Source organism: Sminthopsis crassicaudata, chromosome 4, assembly GCF_048593235.1.
Source record: "Sminthopsis crassicaudata isolate SCR6 chromosome 4, ASM4859323v1, whole genome shotgun sequence".
Taxonomy (NCBI): domain Eukaryota; kingdom Metazoa; phylum Chordata; class Mammalia; order Dasyuromorphia; family Dasyuridae; genus Sminthopsis; species Sminthopsis crassicaudata.
The window spans coordinates 179,921,553-179,943,071 of record NC_133620.1 but is presented as its reverse complement, the minus strand read 5'-3'; the positions used below and the strand labels follow the sequence as shown (position 1 = coordinate 179,943,071).

The following is a 21,519-nucleotide window of genomic DNA, read 5'->3' as shown; positions in this document are numbered from 1 at the left end:
GAGCGAGATGATGACAAAAATCTGACAAATAAATTCAGACTTGGTGTAAGCACCCAACTAAGGAATCTTAAACTGCCTAGTGATTCCAAAATTCTAGTTTTGAATCTAAGCAGAATATATAAAGCAAACTTTGATCATCTTACTTGGGGCCCTTATTGTTCTAACTGGTTAAGTGCCTCACATGACTTACTACATATACTTCGACAACCAAACTTTACTTTATACTTCTGTCATAAGTGGAATTAAACCAATACTGCCACTTCTAGTTGAAAGGGCATAAAACTGAGCTATCAATTCCCCTGAACTAAACTAAAATATCTTTGAAACTAAGATATCTCTCTTGACTTGTGACTAGCACATAATAAGCATTTAATAAATTCTTGTTGTCTTAAATGGCCACCATTTCTCTATGGGTATTGTTTCCTCTTTTAAACTATAAACTCCTGGAGGTCAAAAGCAGTCTCTCCAACACTTTGTATCCCCAGTACTTAGCACATTGCTTGGCACACAGTAAGCATTTAATAAGTGCTCATTTATTCATTTACTTACTCATTTTAAAAAAGGAAAGAGAAGTTAGCTGCATTAAGGAGTGGACTAGTGTACTGATATGATATAGTCTGTCAAAGTCTTGGTAAATAATATTCTAAGCAATTTCTAGATCCCAGGATTCTTATCTACTTCCTAGTCTGTTATAGGAAGAAGAAAAACATCATCTGTTCAAATAATAGTCTTTTGCCTGGGATGAGAGAATAGTAGAAATGTCATTCTATCACATACAAGTCTCCTGTCTTTGTGGGGAATTAAAAAAACAAAACAAAAACAAACAAAAAAAACCAAAAACACACCCTCTCATTGAAACAGTATTCTGCATGGTCTATAGCCTCCCTCTGGAAAAGGAAAAAAAGTCATTTCAATACACTGGCTCTTCTGTCTGGTTTTCAACCTCCTACAGCAAGAAGAAACGTATTTCTTCCCATATCAGTTTTATTGCTTTGGCATGAAATGAGAAAATGCCATGTCATTATGCCAGGTCTTATCCCTCATTTCCAAGGTTTTTTGTGAAGAGAAAAACAATACCCTTCCATAGAGCAGGAGTTTCTTGTCTTTGTGATCAGAGAGGTGGTACCAAATAATTATTACTCTTTTTAACCTTTAATTAACTCTATGTGTCCTACGCAGTCATTATATATATATCATGGCATTAAAAAAACTTTGAATAATAAAAAAATGATCATTGACTTTTAAGTGTGAAATAACTTGGATAAAACAAACAGGTATGCACTATTCACATGCAGTAATAAATAATTTATTAGAATAGATTTTTTTGTTTTAATTTCAGATCTTAAAATGGTATGTATTTGTTGTGAAACTGAATTTGTTCCTAATTGGTCACATTTCTAAAGATGATAAAAATAGTTACCAAAACCATAACCACAAAAAATTGCCAAAAAAAAAAAAAAATCACTTGTAAATTCAATTCTGTTATCTGTCAAGTATGAAACTTCTTTCAATTATACATAAGAAGATGATCCTGAAATCTAGAGCAATGTCAGTTAGAGTGTATACTATCTTTTGAAGTTTTGCAAGGATGAAGCAATCAATGCACTTACCATTCTGTGGGCAACCTGAGTCCCTTGTAATTTCTTCTTGTACTTTAAGCAATGTTCCCTCTGTCTAGAACACATTAAGCTGCTTTTTGGTCTTCAGCTTTCAGTAAACTATTGAAAGGCAGAACCACCAGCACCGGCTGCCTAATTTTCATGAGAAGCATAGCACCCCAATATTGCTAAAAGGTGCCACTTTCTGTCTTGTTACCTGGGCTTATGCAGCAACACAAACTGAAATTGGATGGAAATTGTTCCTTTTAGGCAGAGTAGTGCCAAAAAGACTGGAGAAGCCAGTAAGAAGAAATTCCTTTTCATCAAAGATGGCATCATTCTGGATTGTCCCAGAATTAACAAAGTTAAAGGCAGTCTATTATCAAGTGTAATGTAGCATTATTAATATAATAAAATGTATTTGAAATTTTTGTTGTGTAGATTTTATTTTTAATATTTCCTATATTTAAAAAGTCTGTGGTACAATAAGCTTAATGGTCTGTTGTATTTCTACATTAGCTTTCGCTTTCCCAAATGAAAATTTGAGTACTACAAAAAAGTTGACTTCATAGTACTTTTAACATACATAATTCAGAAATAGCACTGAATTCACAAAGCTACATTTTTTTGTTATCAGAGTTCTCAAAAGTTTGATGTCAAGGTGGCCAATTAATTGCTATTATCCATTTGGGTACACTTTATTGTCTGTTTAATCAAGTGCCATGAGACAAAAAAGGAAAGATGTTTCCAATAGTTCACAGAATCAATAAGAAAGGGCCTCCATTCTGTGCAGCCCATAACTGACTGGATATTTCCTAATAGTCATTTAGACCTGCTTAAAGACCTTCTGTGAGGGAGAAAGTAAATTTCCCAAGACAGCCCTTCCACATCAAAACTAAATTTGCTTCTTTTATCCCTAATTCTGCCCATTTTTCCACAACAGCTGGGCTATTTCACAGTTCTTTATCAACTGTTAATTATTGCATCCATTTTTTCATAGCTCCTCTGGCATTTTTTTTTCATTTTTTTTGCCAACTTTTCTAATTTGATATAAGATATAATTTACATTTTTCTAATGAGTGATTTAGAACATTTTTCTTTGTATATTGATAGCTTAGATTTCTTTTAAAAATTGCAACCTTTAACCATTTATTAATTGGGAAATGGCTCTTGGTCTTATTAATCTGAGTCAATTTACTATGTGTCTTAGAAAAAATTGAAAAAATTTCACCATTATTTTCTTCTCTTCTAATTTTCTCTGCATTGGTTGTGCCAAAATTTTTAAATTTTATGTAATCGAAATTGCCTATTTTATCTTAAATTAGTTTTTGCTAAATAATGCAACATGGGTGGGAGAACAGAGTATATATGTTTAAAAAATGCTAGGCTTGATGTACAAAATAAAATTTCACTGAAACAAACCCAAAAAGTATATGATGCTCAGATTCATCCAAATATTACATTCAAGTAAATTTTACAATATGGATAATCCATGATGAGATAATCAAAATTGACAATAAATTTGAATAAAAGATTTGATTAAAAGAAAAAAAGCTATTCCCCAAATAGTTTTATGTCTAAATCTCTAATAATGGTCCTTTTAAAAATATACTTACAATTATGCATGTAGGAACTTCGCGAAGTGAGTATTCTGATTTATTTGGAATATCCTGGTTGCCTATCAGTTCATAAACAGCAGGATAGGATAATAAATTTACTAATGCTAGAAAAGACTGTAAAATAAAAGAGAAAGAAAAGAAAAAGAAGGGGAGAAAGGAGTAGGAAAAGGAGAAGAGAATAGAAAAGATTATTTAACGTTCAATCTAAGAAAGAAATTTCATATAGGGCTAGGAAGTAGACTAACATAGCAATTTTAAATGAAAGATTTAAATCCATTTCTTTTTTTAAAATAATATTTGGTTAACAAAAACATTCCAAATAGAGTCCACTTTAAAGAAAGTCTCACACACAAAGCAAATTCATATTTAAGCAACTGTGAAAAAAGCAATATGATGAAAAAATTTTAAAGGCATAAATAAGACAAAGTACTTTAAACAATTTGATCCCATAAAAAGCAACCTAATGACTTGGGTCATTTAATTTTCTAAGAGAATTTATCTTTTTCAATCCACGATTAAAAGAAATGAAAAATTTTAGTTACAAGTATTAAAATTAAATTTAAGTTCATAGCCCCTTTGAAATCTACCCAAGAACACCTTGGAAAATTCTGTTCTATTTAACATAAAAATCAGAAACCAAATTTGTTATTAGTGTATTGGAGTAATTTAGATTTTTTTTTAAAATTTGTCTAAAGGAAGAAGGTAAAAACCTAAAAAACTTGCTGCTTTTCTACCCCAAAGAACAGACTCTTACTTAGTTTACCATTTACATAAGTCATTAAGTCTTTCTTCAATATGATTCTACAAAAACATAATTTCTCTTCGAAAATGACAATTTCATCATATCACTTCTCTAGTCAAGAATCTCTATCAACATACATTTTGCTTAAACTTTCAATATTTTGCTTAAAAGAACAAACCTTCCTAAATCAAGTTCACTCAAATCTCATTTTTTCACTTATACTTAAGACCTGCAGTTTATATTCATTTGCATTTGCAGATATACTGTCTTATCAATTTACAATTATGTTCAAATATATATTATCAAATAAAATCATAACTTTTTAAGTTTAAAGACACTTGAAAGATGAATTAGCTCAAGTTATAGTTTTTAAAAATGAAGAAATAAGAACAGAAATGAGTGACTTTGTCAAAGTTCTCAGTATCAGAATCTGGGTTCTATAGATTCCAAGGCTCATAGAGTCTTTTCTACAAAAGATGTATTTCCAATTTGCTCAGCCAAACTCATGCATAATTTTCAATATTTATCCTTGCAAAATCTTCTGTTCCAAATTTCTCCCTTTCTTTCCCCTACCTGCTCCCTTCGACAGCAATATATGCAATTCTTCTTTACATATTTCCACATTTATCATGCTGCACAAGAAAAATCAGATCAAAAAGGGGAAAAAAATGAGAAAAAAAAAAAACAAAACAAAAAGCAAGGCAATAACAAAAAAGGTGAAAAAATATATTCTGATCTACATTCATAGTCCTCTTTCTGAATGCAGATGGCTCTCTCCATCACAAGTCTGTTGAAATTGGCCTGAATCACCTCATTGTTGAAAGGAGCCACATCCATCAGAATTGATTATCACATAATCTTATTGCTGTGTACAATGTTTTCCTTGTTCTACTCACTTCACTTAGCCTCAGTTTATGTAAATCTCTCCAAACCTTTCTGAAATCATCCTTCTACTTATCTATTTTTTAAAATAATCTTCTGATAAAATTTTCAGACTTTAATCCTTTGTTGGTGGTCACATCATACAATTTGGGTGCAGCAGTAACATTACATCGCTAGTTGCTTCAAAAATAGGACATGGAATAATCTTCAAACTTAGAAGAGAGAGATATAGCTTCATGAAAATATATAGATAAAATTGTAACTATGAACTGTGTATATAGCTGGGTAAGAACAAGGGAGGAAGGGAAGAAAAGAGGAAGTGAGGAAGGGAAAGAGGATGGGAGGGAGGGAGGGAGAGGGGATAGAAGTGAGGAAGAGAGAGAGGGAAGAAGCAGGGAGGGAAGAAGGAATGAGGGAGGGAGGGAAGAAGGCAGGGAAGGAAGGAGGAAGGGAAGAAGGCAGGGAGGGAAGAAGGAGGAAGGGAGGGAGGGAAAGAGGGAAGGAGAGAGGAAGAGGAGGAAGGAAAGAAGATAGGGAGGGAAGAAGGAAGGGTGACGGAAGGGAGGGAGGAAAGAAGGAAGAAGGAAAGGATAGAGGGAGGAAGGAAAGAAAGGATGGAGGAAGGGAGAAAGGAGGGAAGGGAGAGAAGAGGAAGGGAAGGGAGAAAGAGGGAAGGAAGGAATGGAGAGAAAAGGCAGGGAGGGAGGAAGAATGGAGAGAAAAGGCAGGAAGGGAGGAAAGAGGAAGGGAGGGAAGGAGGGAAAGAGAAGGAAGGTAGGAGGGAAGGAAGGAGGAATGAACGGAGGGAAGAAAGGAAAGAGAAGGAAGTAGGGAAGGAGGGAGGGAAGAAGAAAAAGAAGGGAGGGAGAAAGGGAAAAAGGAAAGAAGGGAGAAAGAAAAGGAAGGAGGAATGAAGGAAGGGAAGAAAGGAGGAAAGAAAGGAGGAAGGGAGAGAGGAGAAGAAAGGGAGGGAGGGAGTGAGGAAAGGAGAGGGGAGTAAGGGAAGAAGAGAGGGAAAAAGGAGGGAAGGAGGGAGGAAAGGGAATGGATGGAGGGAAAGTAATGGAAGGAGAGAAGGGAATGGAAGGAGGGAGGGAATGGAAGGAAGGAAGAAGGAGGAAGAGAAAGAGAAAGAAAAAGAGCTAGAGCAAGATCAAATTTAATTTTAAGCGAATTTTTGAAAGATAAAATTTCAGAAATTTGTCAGGGAGTGCCTTACAGGCATAATGAACAACAAAGAATATATACTTGAAAGAAGGAAAGAGTAAAAAAAAAATTGAGAAAATACTAATTCCTTAGATAAAATAAAGTAGTGTGAGATATTACTGGACAGATTTAAATTATTGGTTAAATAATTGTATTTCATTTGGTAGGTAGTGGAGAGTCCAAAGACGACTGTGAAAAGATTGACCAGAGTGCTATATTAGGATAAATATACAGGTATAAGTCTATGTAGACCACAGTAAAGTGGAGCCAGGATTGGAAAGGGGTAGCAAGGTCAAATAGATGGCTACTGAAATTCTAGGCCAGATGAAACAGGGACCAAAATTAGAATAAAGTCAGTGAGAAAAGAAAAGAAGAGTTAAATACAAGAGCAAAAGAGAACCCAAAGGACTTGGTAACTCTTTGTACACTGAGAGTGAGGGAGAAGGAAAGTCAAAAGATCAGTCAAAGATTTCAACCCTGGAACACTAAGAGAATGGTAAGGTCAAAATCTGGACATGATTTCCCAGTCATATGACCAATATGCTAGAAGATTACACAAATTCTCTAATCCTTCCAAATGCTCAAATCTCTCAAAAAATAGGATTTATACATAACAAAGAAATTTCAGGTGTCTGGATAGTCTAGGAAAAGTTTCTTAAACTGTGCATTTGTGACACTATATAGGACTGTATAACTGAATGTGGGGATAACAAAATTCTGATTCATTATGATTAAATGTTTGATTTGTAGACATATATATATATATGTATATGTATATATACATATATATATATATATATATATATATATATATATATATATATATATATATATATATAGCACTAGGTTGTGTAAAAATTTCTCTGGGAAAAAAGAGATCACAAATTGAAAAAGTTCTGGTTTAGGACATCAAACATTCAAATGAGGTAAAAATTCAATGGGATAAAATCAAAGATTAATTACTAGCTCTTAAGTGACTCAATTAATACCCCTTCCCTTACTGCCCATCACATTCTGGCAGCAGAACTACACAAAATGACCCACTGACTTGCAATAAGAACTAAAACCTACACCCTCTTTTCTGGGCTCCTACCCACTAACCAGTGTTTGTTGCAGAAAAGCAAAATATAGAAGCTTGCTGGAACCACTTCAGTCCCTTAAGAAGCTACTTGAAGCAGAAACTAGAATCAGCAAACCATGAACTAACTGCCCAGCATAGAAGGAGATTGATGAGAATTTTGAAGTCCAACATCCAGAGGATAATCCCTCCCAAAGGAAAAACAAAACAAAACAAAACAAAACTGAACTTACAAAGATCTCAGGAAGAAAAAAACTCAAGACACAAGATTCAATTTCTCGACTCTATACTTTTCACTCTCTTCATGTCCCCTGATCAGAACTCTGGCTTTCTTTAAATCTGTCCTAGGAAAGTCCCAACTTTGCCCAAGATTCATTTCTGAGTCTTTCATTACCTTACTGCCTTTTTCTAAAATTCTCTTTAATTATTCTCTCTCTCTCTCTCTCTCTCTCTCTCTCTCTCTCTCTCTCTCTCTCTCTCTCTCTCTCTCTCTCTCTCTCTCTCTCTCTCTCTCTCTCTCTCTCTCTCTCTCTCTCTCTCTCTCTCTCATGTTGGCTTCTCCAATGGTCAACAAGATCTTTGAAAGACCTGGTTTTTTTTGGTTTTCTTTGCTTCCTTAATGCTTATTACAATGTTTGGAACAAAGTGGTGGCTTAATAAGTGCTTGTTGATTTCGATTTATTATCATATTTTTAAAGATTCCTCCATTTCTATTTTTGTAGTATTTTTAACATAACTATTATACTTGATAAAAAAAGATTTTTTGCATCAAATAAAATAATCATGGGATTATGGATGTTTTTGTTTTTAATATGATTATATTAAACATTTCCATGATATTAAACTATTCTTATCTTTGTAATGTAAATTCACTTTTGCATGAATTGATATTGTCTTTTTAACGCAATATTCATTAACAAAATTAGTCAATAGTTCTTTTTTGCTTTAAAGTACTTTAGTGTAGATATCAGTCTATATTTGTCTAATAAAAACAAAATTGGAGGAATTTTTTATAATTTTTATAATAATTTGTTCAGTACAGGTATTCATTACTCTTTAGGATTACTTAAGAACATTATTTGAGGTTCTAATAATTTGGATATTTTATATTTCTGTAAGTAATGCTTTATTTCTTCAGATTCCTTGTAATTTTAATTTCTTTTTTTTTTGGTCAATTTAATTTTCTACCCTCTTCTTTTTAGTCAGGACAGTTAAAGTTTATATATTTGGTTAGCCTTTTTAAATGATAACTTTTTAATTTCATTTTATCTTGATAGTGTTTGGCTTCCAATCCATTTATGATTTTTCTGACTTAAGTTTCTTCTATTATGCTGATTTAGGGTCTGTTTATTGATTGGCTTTCCAATTTAGTGAAAGACACTATGAAACTGAATGAAAAAGAATAAGACTAAAATTTGTTTTTGACATAATTATCTAACAAGTATGTAGTAAATGAACTGAAAAAAAAAAAATAAGCTGGGAGAAGTTGATAAAGTAGCATTCTAAAAAACAGCAGATAGATGATCAGAGACTAGATTAGAGAGGTGGCTATAGAAATGAAATCTAGAGAAGGAAATGGAAAACCACTCTCTTTTATTTGCCAAGAAAATCCCAAATGGGGTCATAAAATCAGATATGACAGAAAAAAAATGAACAGCTAATACAAATGAAAATCCCAATTTAGCCTATCTTCTTGCTCAAACTATTTTATATCAATGTGTCTCCAAGGTTCATGAGGGAGATCTATTCATTAACCTCCTACATAAAAACACATATACATAAACATATAAACTCAATCATAAAAATATGATCAAATTTCATTCACATGAATTAATTATAATATACAACTCACATGACACATTAACATTTATTAATATTGCTTTGGAAAGATACTAATTTTTTAGTCAATTTTAGTTAATTGAATATGTAATTATATCACATTAATAAATCTTTTTTAAAATTTCTGTTCAAGACAGCATAATTTTTAAAAAGATAGAAATGTTTATAACAAATTATGCATCTGTAACTTATTGCAAGTCATGATATAATTATCTGAAGAATTCCTATTGATTTCCACAAGATTACCCTGAAGCATGAGAGTATAAAATTCAGTCCACATATCATCTTAATTAATTCTGATGTGCTATTTCCCATATTCAATTAAGTGGAACTTTACATGAAAACAATCCAATAAATGCATTTCATTTAAAACATCTCTGACCTGAATTGTAAAAAAGAATTCAGTTTCAGTAGAGTCAGATTATAGGAAAAAATACCATTTTTAAAATTTTTGAAGAGTCATTGATATGGTTTAATATGTTATATATAATTAATGTAGATGTAGATTTATCTGTTGAAGAGTTGGATATAGTAATATATGTGTATATATACAAATATACTTAAAGACTAAAGGTTCCTAGGACAATTATAATTCTAGAGAAGAATTGATCTATATAAAACAGGCTAGGTCTACAACAAGCAAACCTGTTTGAACAAACTGCTGGGAGGGAGTTCATGACAAAACAACATACAGAGAACATATATAAACTACTAGATAGTAGATAAAAAACACAGTATCAATTACATAAATTTTTAAAAAAGATTTACATACAAAACCAATGCAGTTAAAATTAGGAGAAACAGTTCACTAGAAAAAAACAATTTGGCACCAAGTTTCTCTGATAAAGGACCCATTTTCAGTGGTTTTGGGGGATATATGTGTGTGTGTGTTGTACATAAATATACATGTGTGTGTATATATATGTATACACACATACTCATGTACACTATATATATTGAACAAATTTAAATTTTTAATAAGTACCATTCTCTAATTTATAAAAGATCAAAGGATTCATATCCTATTCATATAGGTAGATCCCAAAGTTTCAATAATCTTGGAATTTCTCAAGCTGACAAGAGGCATATGAAATATACTTGAAATCACTAATAATTAGAGAAATGTAAATTCAAGCAATTCTTAGGTTCTACTCACATACAACAGAATAGCAAGATGGTTGAAAATGAAAAAATGGCAAACTATGGGAAAAGAGAAACATTAATTCACTATTGGCAGAAGTATGAATTGCTTTATCCTTTATGAAAAGCAATTTGATATGGGACAAAATCATGCATGTCCTCAAACCCATTTGTAGAATCTACCAGGTTTATACATACCCAAAGCAATCAAAGAAAAAAGAAAATACCTATTTGCACAAAAACCACAATTGCATAAGTGTGAACAAATTATCATAGTGAATGTGGTGAAATACTCCTGTTCCAAAAAATGACAAAATCTATATTCCAGAGAAATCAGTGAAATGAGAACAACAAAAAATTTACACACACACACACACACACACACACACACACACACACACACACACACACACACACACCCATACACAACACTGAAAAACAAGTATGGGGTGGAAGAATCTAGAAAGATGGCAGAGTAGCTCAGAAAATTCCAAGCTCTCCATATTTCCTCCACAAACAAAACAAAATTGCACCTCATATAGACCTGTGAAAAATAAATAAGACTTGAGGCAGAGCAAGGGTCTAACAGTCAACCCAAAAAGAGCAGAAGAACCCATGACCTGGATTTAATAGATGAGTATAGAAGCAGTGGGGCAGAGAAGCCTCTGGCTATTGTGGAGCTGTTTGTCTTTTGTTCTTAAAAAAGACTGTGATGTCAGGGAAGTAGTGCATAGTGCATACACATAATGCAAGTGGCATGCAAATGAACTGAAATGCAGCTAGAGAGGGCTCTGCAAAGTCACTAGACTCACCCATTTTCTCCAAAACCAATTGGGTCCAGAGGCAAGATAAAGATCAGAGATAGCAATGGGATGACCTTGGCCTTTTGGGGTTAAGGTCTTTAACAGGTGATTAATAAAGGAAATTCAGGCAAAATGGAACTTTCTTAACTTTGAGTCAAAGTTACATCATAAAAAACATAGATCTTAAGTTGAAAGGGACCTTTTAGGTCAGCTAATCTAACTCTCAGGTTAAAAATGAAGATACTAAAGGACAGAAAGATTAAGTGATTTGTCCAAGATCAATCCAATCAAACCCAATAAACATTTGTTAAAGTGGCCTCTACCTGATAAGCAATGTGCTAAGCACAAAGGGTGAAAATAATAAAAAGCCAGCTTCAGTCCCTCAGGAATTTACTTTTTAAGGGAGAGACAATGCACAAAAGGAAAGAAAGTGGTGGTGTTGGGGAGTCCAAAGATATTCATCTGGAGGAATCTTATTCCACAGTGCTATCTCTTAAGATGTTATTAGTAGTCCTATAATTAGAAGAAAGACTAGGATAGAACTGAGTATCATGTGATACTAACATGCAAAATGGTGCAGGAAAAGGAAAAAGAGCAATTATCTTATATGAATGAAGTACAAAAGGAAGAAGTGACAGACATAGAAGAACTAGATGAGGAAGGAGGGCTAGTAATTCTGGTGTATCATTCTCATCAGGATTGGATTAGAGAGGGAACAATACATATATATTTGGAAGGATACAAAAGTCTTCTAAACTTATAAAGAAATAAAAGAAGGTAATAGGATGGGGAGAGAATAAAAGGGTGTATAGATTTAGGGGAATGACTTAAAGTGTAAATTAATAGTAATGGGATATAAAGGGAAGGGGAAAAAATAAGGTGAGAAAACAAGGGAGAGATCCTTGGAGGGAGGCATAAGTTAAGTAATAAGCAAGGCAAGGCAACAGATAATAATAAACAAGGGACTCAGTAAGGATAGGAAATAAGAGATATACACAAGCATAATAATAATTATCAGGAATAGAATTTAGTAGGAAAAAAAAATATTAATCCTTGATCTCTAACAAAGTTAAAGCTAAAATAGATTTCATCCAAAGAGTAAAAAAAAAAAAAAAAAAAAAAAAAAAAATCCTTTTTATAAAAAAGCCACATTAATCATTTAATCGCACAATAACCAGAAAATACAAGATTGGGATAGAAAAATGATGAGTTGGTAGATTTAGACCCAAAAAAAAAAAAAAAAGAGATTGCACTGATTTCTTACCTTCTGACAGCTTCGGTCAATAGGATCCACTGGAGTAGATCTGGGATATGTTACTCTAACATCATCTCTTCCACATTCCAACATGGACCATAATTCAGTTACAAGTGCATTAATAAACCCTAAAAAATAAATGATTTTCGATGCTGAGTGAAATGAGCAGGACCAGGAGATCGTTGTATATTTCAACAACAATACTATATTTTGATCAATTCTGATGGACGTGGCCCTCTCAAACAATGAGATGAACCAAATCAGTTCCAATAGAACAGTAATGAACTGAACCAACTACACCCAGCAAAAGAATTCTAGGAGATGACTATGGACCATTACATAGAATTCCCAATCCCTCTAATTTTGTCCACCTACATTTTGGATTTCCTTCACAGGCTAGATGTACACTATTTCAAAGTCAGATTCTTTTTGTTCAGCAAGACAACTGTTTGGACATGTATACATATATTGTATTTAATTTATACTTTAACATATTTAACATGTATTGGTCAACCTGCCATCTGGGGGAGGGGGTGGGGAAAAAATTAGAACAAAAGGTTTGGCAATTGACAATGTTGTAAAATTACCCATGCATATATCTGGTAAATAAAAACTATTAAATAAAATAAATAAATAAATGATTTTCTATTATACATTTAAATTCTATAAGCATTAAAACATTATTAATAGTCTCTCTTCCACTCAGCAAGATCATGTCATTGGAAGAAATAAAATAGTAAAGTCATTTTATCAGGAAGGAAGTCAAGGATCCTCAAAAACAATGAATGGAATATAGAATATAAGTGTTATTATAGCCTAGTGCCAAAAGTGATGACATACAGTAAAAGTCAAAAGAAATATGAAGAGAACCAAGATTATGCCCAAATTCATAGGTCCAAAGGATCTGTGAAAGGAAATGCTATATGCATCCAGAGAAAAACCTGATAAACATAAGTATAGTAAGATTTTACGTGTGTGTGTGTGTGTGTGTGTGTGTACGCACATGCACACATGCATGTACATGATAGCTTTAAACCATGGTGTATAATGGTGGCCATTTCTATGGCAAGAGAGGGAGAAGTGGAGAAAAAAAAAAGAAAGTTACATGATAACTATATTTGAAAGAAAAAACAAGTTGTACATAACAGAATTGCCATTTCATCCTCAATCCTCTTTTTTTCTATTCTACCTTGTTATGGAAATGCTTGTTTTATTTCTTAATTTCAGATTTTATAAATTTTAAAATGTTAAAACAAAATGGTTATTCTCTCTCACTTTTTATAAAGCTTTTTATTTTTCAAACATATGCATGGACAATTCTTCAACATTAACCCTTGCAAAACCCTGTATTCCAATTTTTACCCCTTTTTCCCACACCCTCCCCTAGATGGCAAATAGTCTAACATATGTTAAATATGGTAGAAACATATGTAAAATGGTTATTCTCAAAAAAGAAAAGGTGATAACACAGTGTGTCTGAACAGACAGCAAAGAACCAAGAAGTAGCAATCTGCTAATTATAGTACCAAGATGCTACTTAACTTTATACTAAAGTTAGAATCAGAAATGAATATTGTATAAACTTTTCTATTTGTTTCCTTCTTTTGTTTGGTTTTTAATAATTCTCTAATAAAATTTAAAAATGTCCCAACCTAATTTCAACTACATGCAATTATTTTGGTTATTTAAACACTATTTATTCTAGTCAACAAAACACTAGTTTTAGCATGATAAATGAGGTAATATGTTTAGAAAAATTGAATGTTTAATTTATATTAGATTACTTGCTATCTAGAAGAGGGGGGATGTGGGAAGTGAGGAAGAAAAATGTGCAACACAAGGTTTTGCAAGGGAGACTGTTGAAAACTATCTTTGCATGTATTTTGAAAAATAAAAAGCTATTATAATAAAAAATAGCACTGGCTTGATATAGTGATTCACAAAAGATACACTAAAGACCTGAAAATGAAATCACAATGTAACCATTGAGAACAATTAAAGAGTCTAATTTGGGATAATATGCCAAGTTTCCATGTTCTTTTCATTGTTTTGTCACAATAAAGTTGGTAATGAATGCTGTCATCAAAAGTAAGAGGTAAGCAGACAGCATATTTGGAACACTAAGTCACTTCAAAAGCTCAATGTATGCTGCATGCTATCAAGATGTAAAATGGCATAAACCTATGGGATATCCCAGCAAATGAAGTCATGATAGTTTAACACTTCTTTATCAATGGCCCATAAGTCAATTAAATCTTTGATATGACTATGATTTCCTGGCACAAACTATAGCATCATGAAGTTTTTGTTCATCAAAAAAAATCTGTCTGGAATCATTAAGATGCAGTATTACTTTAAGAAAGGATGACATCACTTATTTTTACAAGATACTTTCCAACATTAATAAAGGAAAAAAAATCTTATGAAGTGTCCCTAATAGATTACTTAATTAATTATTTCTATTCTAAAAAAGAAAATGAAGTAAATCTAAAGTTCACAATTAATTTTAAAAAGACTACTTTGATAAAAATGTCATATCTACAAGATAATATATAATTTTCAGAAATTATAGAATCTTTACTGCCACTATTCTAAACTCTGATTATATCTGTTTATTTTTTTAGAGTGATAGCTTTAAGCCAAAAATATTACCTGAATTTCTTAGAGCTACTGCACCTGCAGCTGTTGATGCCATTTGTGTAACCATCACTCCATATCCAAACTTTTTATGTCTACTCACCTAAAAATAACAAGAAAATAGTATGATTTTTAAGATTAGAAGTAAAATAAATATCATTTGCATATTGCTTGTACATGACTTATCTTAATAAAAAATTAACAGTAAAAACAACTACCAGAATTTAAGCTCCATGAAAGAAAGAATCCTATCACTAAAACATAAACAATTTTATGCCTTTAACAATGCCTATCATATAAAATGTAGGACACTTAACAACTATTTGTTGAATTTCAGTTATAATTAAAGCTATGTATATAAACAGTAGAGATTAAATTTTTTTAAAGTAATTCTCACCGTATGCAAGAGACTTACTTTCTAAAACTCAGGGCAAAATTCATAAGCTAACCAAAGCTTAAATGTTTTTATTCATAGCAGCCCATCTTACTCAGATTTTATAGGTAATATTTAGATTTCTAAACTAGCAGAAATTACTCAATAATCAACCACTAAGATTGTGGCAGAGGAGTGACTACAAACAGAAACATGGACTACATTCAGACTTTATAGTTTAATCGACCAAAAAAGAAAAAAAAAAAAATGTGTGTGTATCTCTCTCTCTCTCTCTCTCTCTCTCTATATATATATATATATATATATGTGTGTGTGTGTGTGTGTGTGTGTATATCAGTATCTCTATCTACACCCCCTCACTACAAAACACCATTACAGTGACCCTATGACCTCTCACTCTCCAGAGGCAAACCATTTGTCCCATTTACCCTTAACACATCTTAATACTGTCTACGGCATCAAGAAAAGTCAACCTTTTGTTTAGTGTTTTTTTTAATGGCTTTTGTATAAAGCATTTTAGAAAGATTTCCACTCAAAATGGTTTATATATATTTTTAAAGTGTTAGTGTTTAAAAAAAAGATTAACAACAAATTAACAGCTATTTAGAGAACTCAACTATATATACATATTTAGTCCTTGAAAGTTAAATTCAACATTTATCAAACATTTATTATGTTCTAGGCACTAGGGATATTAAATAATTAACATTAAAAAATTAAAGGCTCTTGAGGAATTTACCATTCAGATAACTTTACCATCCAAATAACAATCCAGATAGATTTAACTGTACATAGATGTTTGATATCATATCAAGAAAATATATAATTGATTCACTGAATATTTCACTGTTTTAAAATGTTTTTCTTACCTACATGTAGCCATATGTTATGTCCTCAAATGTGTGCCAAATAAACAGTTTATATAAATATCAAGATATAAGTTATGTTATAAGAACTCTTTAATTGAATTTTGTCTTGTTGTAAAATCTTCATTCACAAAGATATTACTGTTTTAATAATAATGCTACCATTACTATTATAGCAATAATAATTTTTGTGATAGGTTTTAATTCATACCTGTTTTTTTGCATATAGGTTGAACATAAATGTCACACAATCATTGATGGCACCTGTTTTCTGGAGAAGTAGTAGTCCTCTTGGAGTAGCAGCAAAATTTAACAAGTCATCTAATAAATTTTCTTCCCATGCCATGCTAAAACCAAGGTTTAAAACAAAACAAAAGGATTTTACTTAGGAAGAATGGAGATAAGGACAAGCAAATTAAAATATCACCACAGATACCATTATTGCAAAATACATGTTGATACAAGTACTCTAGAAATATCATGAACATAAAAGACTTTATACTTAATGACCAATGTTTTTGTTTTTGTATCATTTATACATAACTATATTTTCCAAAAAGACTGTTATATTAATTGCATGCATGGTTGTTTTCTTAATAGTTAACATTTTTTAATTAATAACTTTAGTTCATCTTAATAGCTAGCATTTATATAGTATTACTTTCTCATTTGAATCTCATGACAACCCTAAGAGAGAGATACTATCATCATTCCCACTTTATAGAGGAAACTGAGACAAATAGAGATTTATGTTATGTGTCCAAATGACAAAGTCCCTAAATGTCTGGGGCCCTATTTAAACTTGGTTCTTCTTTTTTTTTTTTTCCCCCTCCCTTTTTAATTGAGGTTAAGTGACTTGCCCAAGATCACACAACTAGGAAGTGTTGAGTGTCTGAGCCCAAATTTGAACTCAGGTCTTTCTGACTTCAGGGCTGGTGCTCTCTCCACTGTGCCACCTAACTGCTCCTAACTCGGCTCTTCTTCAGTCTAGCACTCTATCTACTGTACCATTGCTTTGTTTTGATTTCTTATTATAATTCTGTTGCACCTAGACTTCCAAAGTTTCAGTTCTCCAATGTGAACATACTTTCTTTTTTTACTAAGTAGCATTCTTTCAAGGTTCCTAAAGCATATATGTATTATATTTTATTTTCACAACTTTTAAATTTCTACATATGGGAACAATGAAATAGTAAGAAATAGTGATAGATCATACATAATTTGGCAGAGCCCAATTTCTTTTTTAGCCAGGAATTCCTAGAAGATGAACTGTTTACTTCATTATAGAGGCTAAAATATTCTGAATTGTCTGCACAGATGATATTCATATTTTTATAGTTTAATTTTGTAGCTATATTTAATGAAACTGTGATTGTAAAAGAATGGAATTATTTCTCAAGAGTAGTGTCATAGATTTCTTATGAATGAAAGGGATTGAATCTGTTGTTCAGTTGTTTTCAGTCATGTCTGACTATCACCATTTGGAGTTTTCTTGGCAAAAATACTAGCATATTTGCCATTTCTTTCTCCAGTTCATTCTACACCTGAAGAACTGAAGCAAACAGGATTAAGTAACTTGCCCAGGGTCACACAGCTAATAAGTGTCTGAGGCCAGAGTTGAACTCAGAGATGAGTCTTATTAACTTCAAGTTTGGCACTCTATCTATTGCACCATTTATTAAGCAGGTTATATAAAAAATTCCATTGTGATCTTGTGATAAGTTAAAATAAATGCTTTCTTTATTTTCTTATTCTGAAAATTACAAGTTATCCATTTTTTTTCTTTTTTTTTATTTTTGTTTGCATAGTTGCTGATTAGAGTTAAAATAAAATCTATTCTGGGAAAAAAAATTGCTCTTACCTATTCTATTCTAATTTTAAGGAAATTACTAACTTTTCTACAAACAACAAAGTTTAGTTTCCTAAGCTAACAAACAGGGTAAACCAAATGTTCTTATTAAAAAGTAACAACTTCAATGTTTCATATTTTCTTCTATTTGTAAAGTCTTTATGGTAGGATGCTGCTATCTGCTTATTTTTAGTCATTACATGAAACAAATACATATGAATATAGTCTGTAATACTTACATGTTTTGAGATTCCTGGCTTATGGAAGAAATAGAATCAGAGCCTTCTACAGGAGTAGGAATTCTTTCTGAAAGCAAGCTGGTCTATAAGTTTAAATTTTATATAAATTAGAAATGTTACTTACATATACTGCTCAAAATTTAAGTTTTATTATAATAAAAATATCAATAATCTCTTCTGAATTGCCTTTTAATATAACTTTTTATATTAAGAAGTCCTTGAAAAGCATTCCTCAAACTACAAAACCAAAGCATTTAATAAAGAACTTATGTAAAGGGATTAGACAACAAAGGATGACTTTTTCTGATCACAGTGAGCTGCAATGTGTATCAGCATATAGGGAGAAAAAAACAATAGCATACATTATATATGAATGAATTTCATAATACAGTCAGATCTCAAATATCCCATCATTACCAAGGAATTATTTGGGATACTCTGAAAATTATTTATTGGAATATAAAGGAAGGAAAGCAAGGAGGAAGTTAGTTAAGAAAAAAGTTAGGTATCAAAACCTCATTTTTTGAGCTCTATTTCAAGAAATCATAAATACAACTGCATGAGACAAAAAAGATAGAATAAATGAATAAATAAGTGGGAAAGAAAAAAAAATTAAACCCCTAAAATCAAAGATATATTGTTTCAGAGATCAAAATTTATATTCTGATGAGCAGAGTACCCACATGTAAAGATATGATTTCCCAAGTGGACAGAGGGAAAGGAAAAGAGAGATGGAGGGAGGTAAGAAAGCAGGAAAGGGAGAAAGGGAAAAAAGGAAAGAAGTTAAGAAGGATGGAAGGAAGCAAGGGAAAAAAGAAGGAAAGTCAGGAAGTTATGAAGGAAGGAAAGAAAAAAGGAGGGAATTAAGGAGAGATGAAGGGAGAAAGGGAGGAAAGGAAGGAGGGATTGAAAGTAGGAAGGGAGAAGAGAGGATGCAAAGTCTCTTGCAAAGTCATCAGTCTCACTTTCTCCTCCGATTTTTCTATTTTGGCCAGAAACCCTGAGGGTCTTCACTCCCAGTTTGGTTTTTTTTTGTTTTGTTTTGTTTTTTTGTTTTTGTTTTGTTTTGTTTTGTTTTCGTTTTTTAATAGGCAAAGTGGGCCATTATTTGTTTCATTTCTTACCTAGCCATATATCACTGAATGAATGTTGCCTCAAACAAATTAAGACCTAGGAAAAAATTTAGCTTAAAAAGGCCTTTAAGGTCTCCCACAGCATCTGGGGTCACATCCAGTTATTCTGATCTACGCCTTGCCATTGGACTCAAACTACACTGGAGACAGAAAATGAACTGAAGACTTTGCAAGGTACTGACTCACTTAAATACAATTCACTTTCCAAGACATCATTTTCCTGATGTCATTGGTCTTCTTCCAGAATGAAGAACAAGCAATAACACCTGTATTGTATAAATCTCCCCTATTACAAATAATCAGCTTAAATAAGAAATCAGTAAAAGTACTCAGTACAACAAAGTACATTACGGAAAAGAATTATAAATGCACTTGAAATAAATTTTTGGTCAAAGAATTAAACAAATTCTAATAAAAAAAAACACCTATCAAATTTACCTTTTTCCATGCCTTAGCAATAGCATAATGCAAATTATAAGGAATTAACACCTGAAGACCTTCACAGGTGCTATACATCTGTCGGCATACAGAAATGAAAGCTCCTTTAACCATAGGCAACATCTCAGATCCAGAAAAAAGAGAAATATCCTCATCAAGAAGCTTCTTTGAAAACTGGGCAATTAAATGAGCACCTGTGGGGCTAAAAGAGAACACCATGTATCTTGACTCTCTATTCTGAATTTCTGAGCTATTATCAGAATACCAAAAGTCTTAATTAGTACTGTTCCCCAAAACCTATTCTGTCCTTCTTCAAGACTCTGCATCTGTTTGTATGGCAGTGGCCTCCAAAGCATAGGAAGCAGGATAACAGGAGAAAATTCAAAAAGAAATGATAAGAAGGAGATTAAGAATGTAGTTATACTCTTATTTGTTTCATTTGGGGATAGAACTATATTCGTGCATTCTATTTACTCAGCACTTATCACATTTATTTTTCCAATACAACAATCAGAACTAGAGTTGGAGTTAGAAATGTTTTTCCTCTACATTTTACTGTTTATTGTTGTTCAATCATTTTCAATCATGAATAAAGTTTTCTTGGCAAAGATACTGGAGTAGCTTCCTATTTCCTTCTCCAGAACATTTTATAGACAAAAAGACTGAGACAAGTAGGGGAAAGTGACCTTCCCAACTTCAAACAGCTACTAAGTGTCTCAGGCCAGATTTGAATTTAGGAAGAGAAGTCTTCCTGACTTCAGGCTCAGTATTCTATGCACTGTGCCACCTACTGTCCCTCCTTTACTTCATAGAAGACATTCAATCTTTTCTTATCTTGTCTTCTTCAAAACATTACTGCCCCCTCAATCATTTAGTCTCCCTTTCTCGTGTTTAATATCCCTACCTAATGATTCATTCTCTGAATTCTACAAAAAATGCCAAGGTTTTCTTCATTCTTAAAAAAATTTGACCCTATCATATCTCCCTCGCTCCGTCTCTCCCTCCCTTCTACCCTCTGTAATATAGCCAAAGCCCCAAGGGAGAGGAAATAAATATCATAGCTTACTTTCATTAACTTTTTCCTTCTGTTTCCCCTACTCTTACTCACTCCTGTGTCCCTTTATAATGTTCTCATCATTCAACTGAACTATTCTTTTCTTAGTAATAATCCTTCTTGACCTCTCAGCAGCTCTGATAGCATTGGCCACATTCTACTCTTATGTATGCCATCAATTTGGATTTTCATAACTGTTTGTTCTTAGCTGTCCTTCTGTTTTCATTGCTCCTTCTCAGTATGTTTTGTTAGATCATCATGTATACTGGGTCCCTCAGACAAATTTGTACCTCTAGGTTCTCTCCTGAATCTTGTTCACTTGCTATATACTTTCCTAGTTCACCAAGACAAAAAGGTTAAACTACTATCTCTATTCCAATGAATTATTATAGGCATCTCAAACTCAAATCAGTAAAAGTAAAAGTCATTTAATTTTTCCACCAAATGTTGAGCTGAGGACACATTATCTTCTAATTACTTACATTCACAACCTTGGAATCATCATCTTCAACTCTCACCCTCCTGCACTTCATGAGTTCAATCAAATTCTTCTTTTTGCTTCATCTCCCACAACATATTTCATATCTGTCCTCTCTTCCTCAATCACATAGCCATCACTGGGGATCAGATACTCAATACTTGTCAACTAGACTATGGCAATAGCCCCTTATTGGTCTTCTGCTAAGTTTTTCCTCTTCCCAAGCCATTTAACAAACAGATGCCAGAATAATATTACTAAAATGACAC

General features: G+C 32.4%; 1 protein-coding gene across 6 annotated transcripts in view; it reads right to left on the bottom strand.

Annotated features, from left to right (window-relative positions):
• TBC1D32 (TBC1 domain family member 32) overlaps positions 1-21,519 on the bottom strand; it is a 171,621-nt gene that overhangs the window by 83,479 nt on the left and 66,623 nt on the right. For 5 of the 6 annotated variants that reach the window (XR_012489220.1, XM_074309986.1, XM_074309982.1 and 2 more), the window contains 6 exons: positions 19,719-19,920; positions 18,148-18,230; positions 16,271-16,406; positions 14,815-14,902; positions 12,172-12,290; positions 3,215-3,331 (listed from right to left, as the gene is read on the bottom strand). Coding sequence is in view for 5 of the 6 variants with exons in the window: in XM_074309986.1 (XP_074166087.1) it covers positions 3,215-3,331; positions 12,172-12,290; positions 14,815-14,902; positions 16,271-16,406; positions 18,148-18,230; positions 19,719-19,920 (745 nt within the window). In the remaining variant the exon portion in view is untranslated. The remainder of the gene's footprint in view (positions 1-3,214; positions 3,332-12,171; positions 12,291-14,814; positions 14,903-16,270; positions 16,407-18,147; positions 18,231-19,718; positions 19,921-21,519) is intronic. The other variant, XM_074309983.1, reaches the window with a different exon arrangement.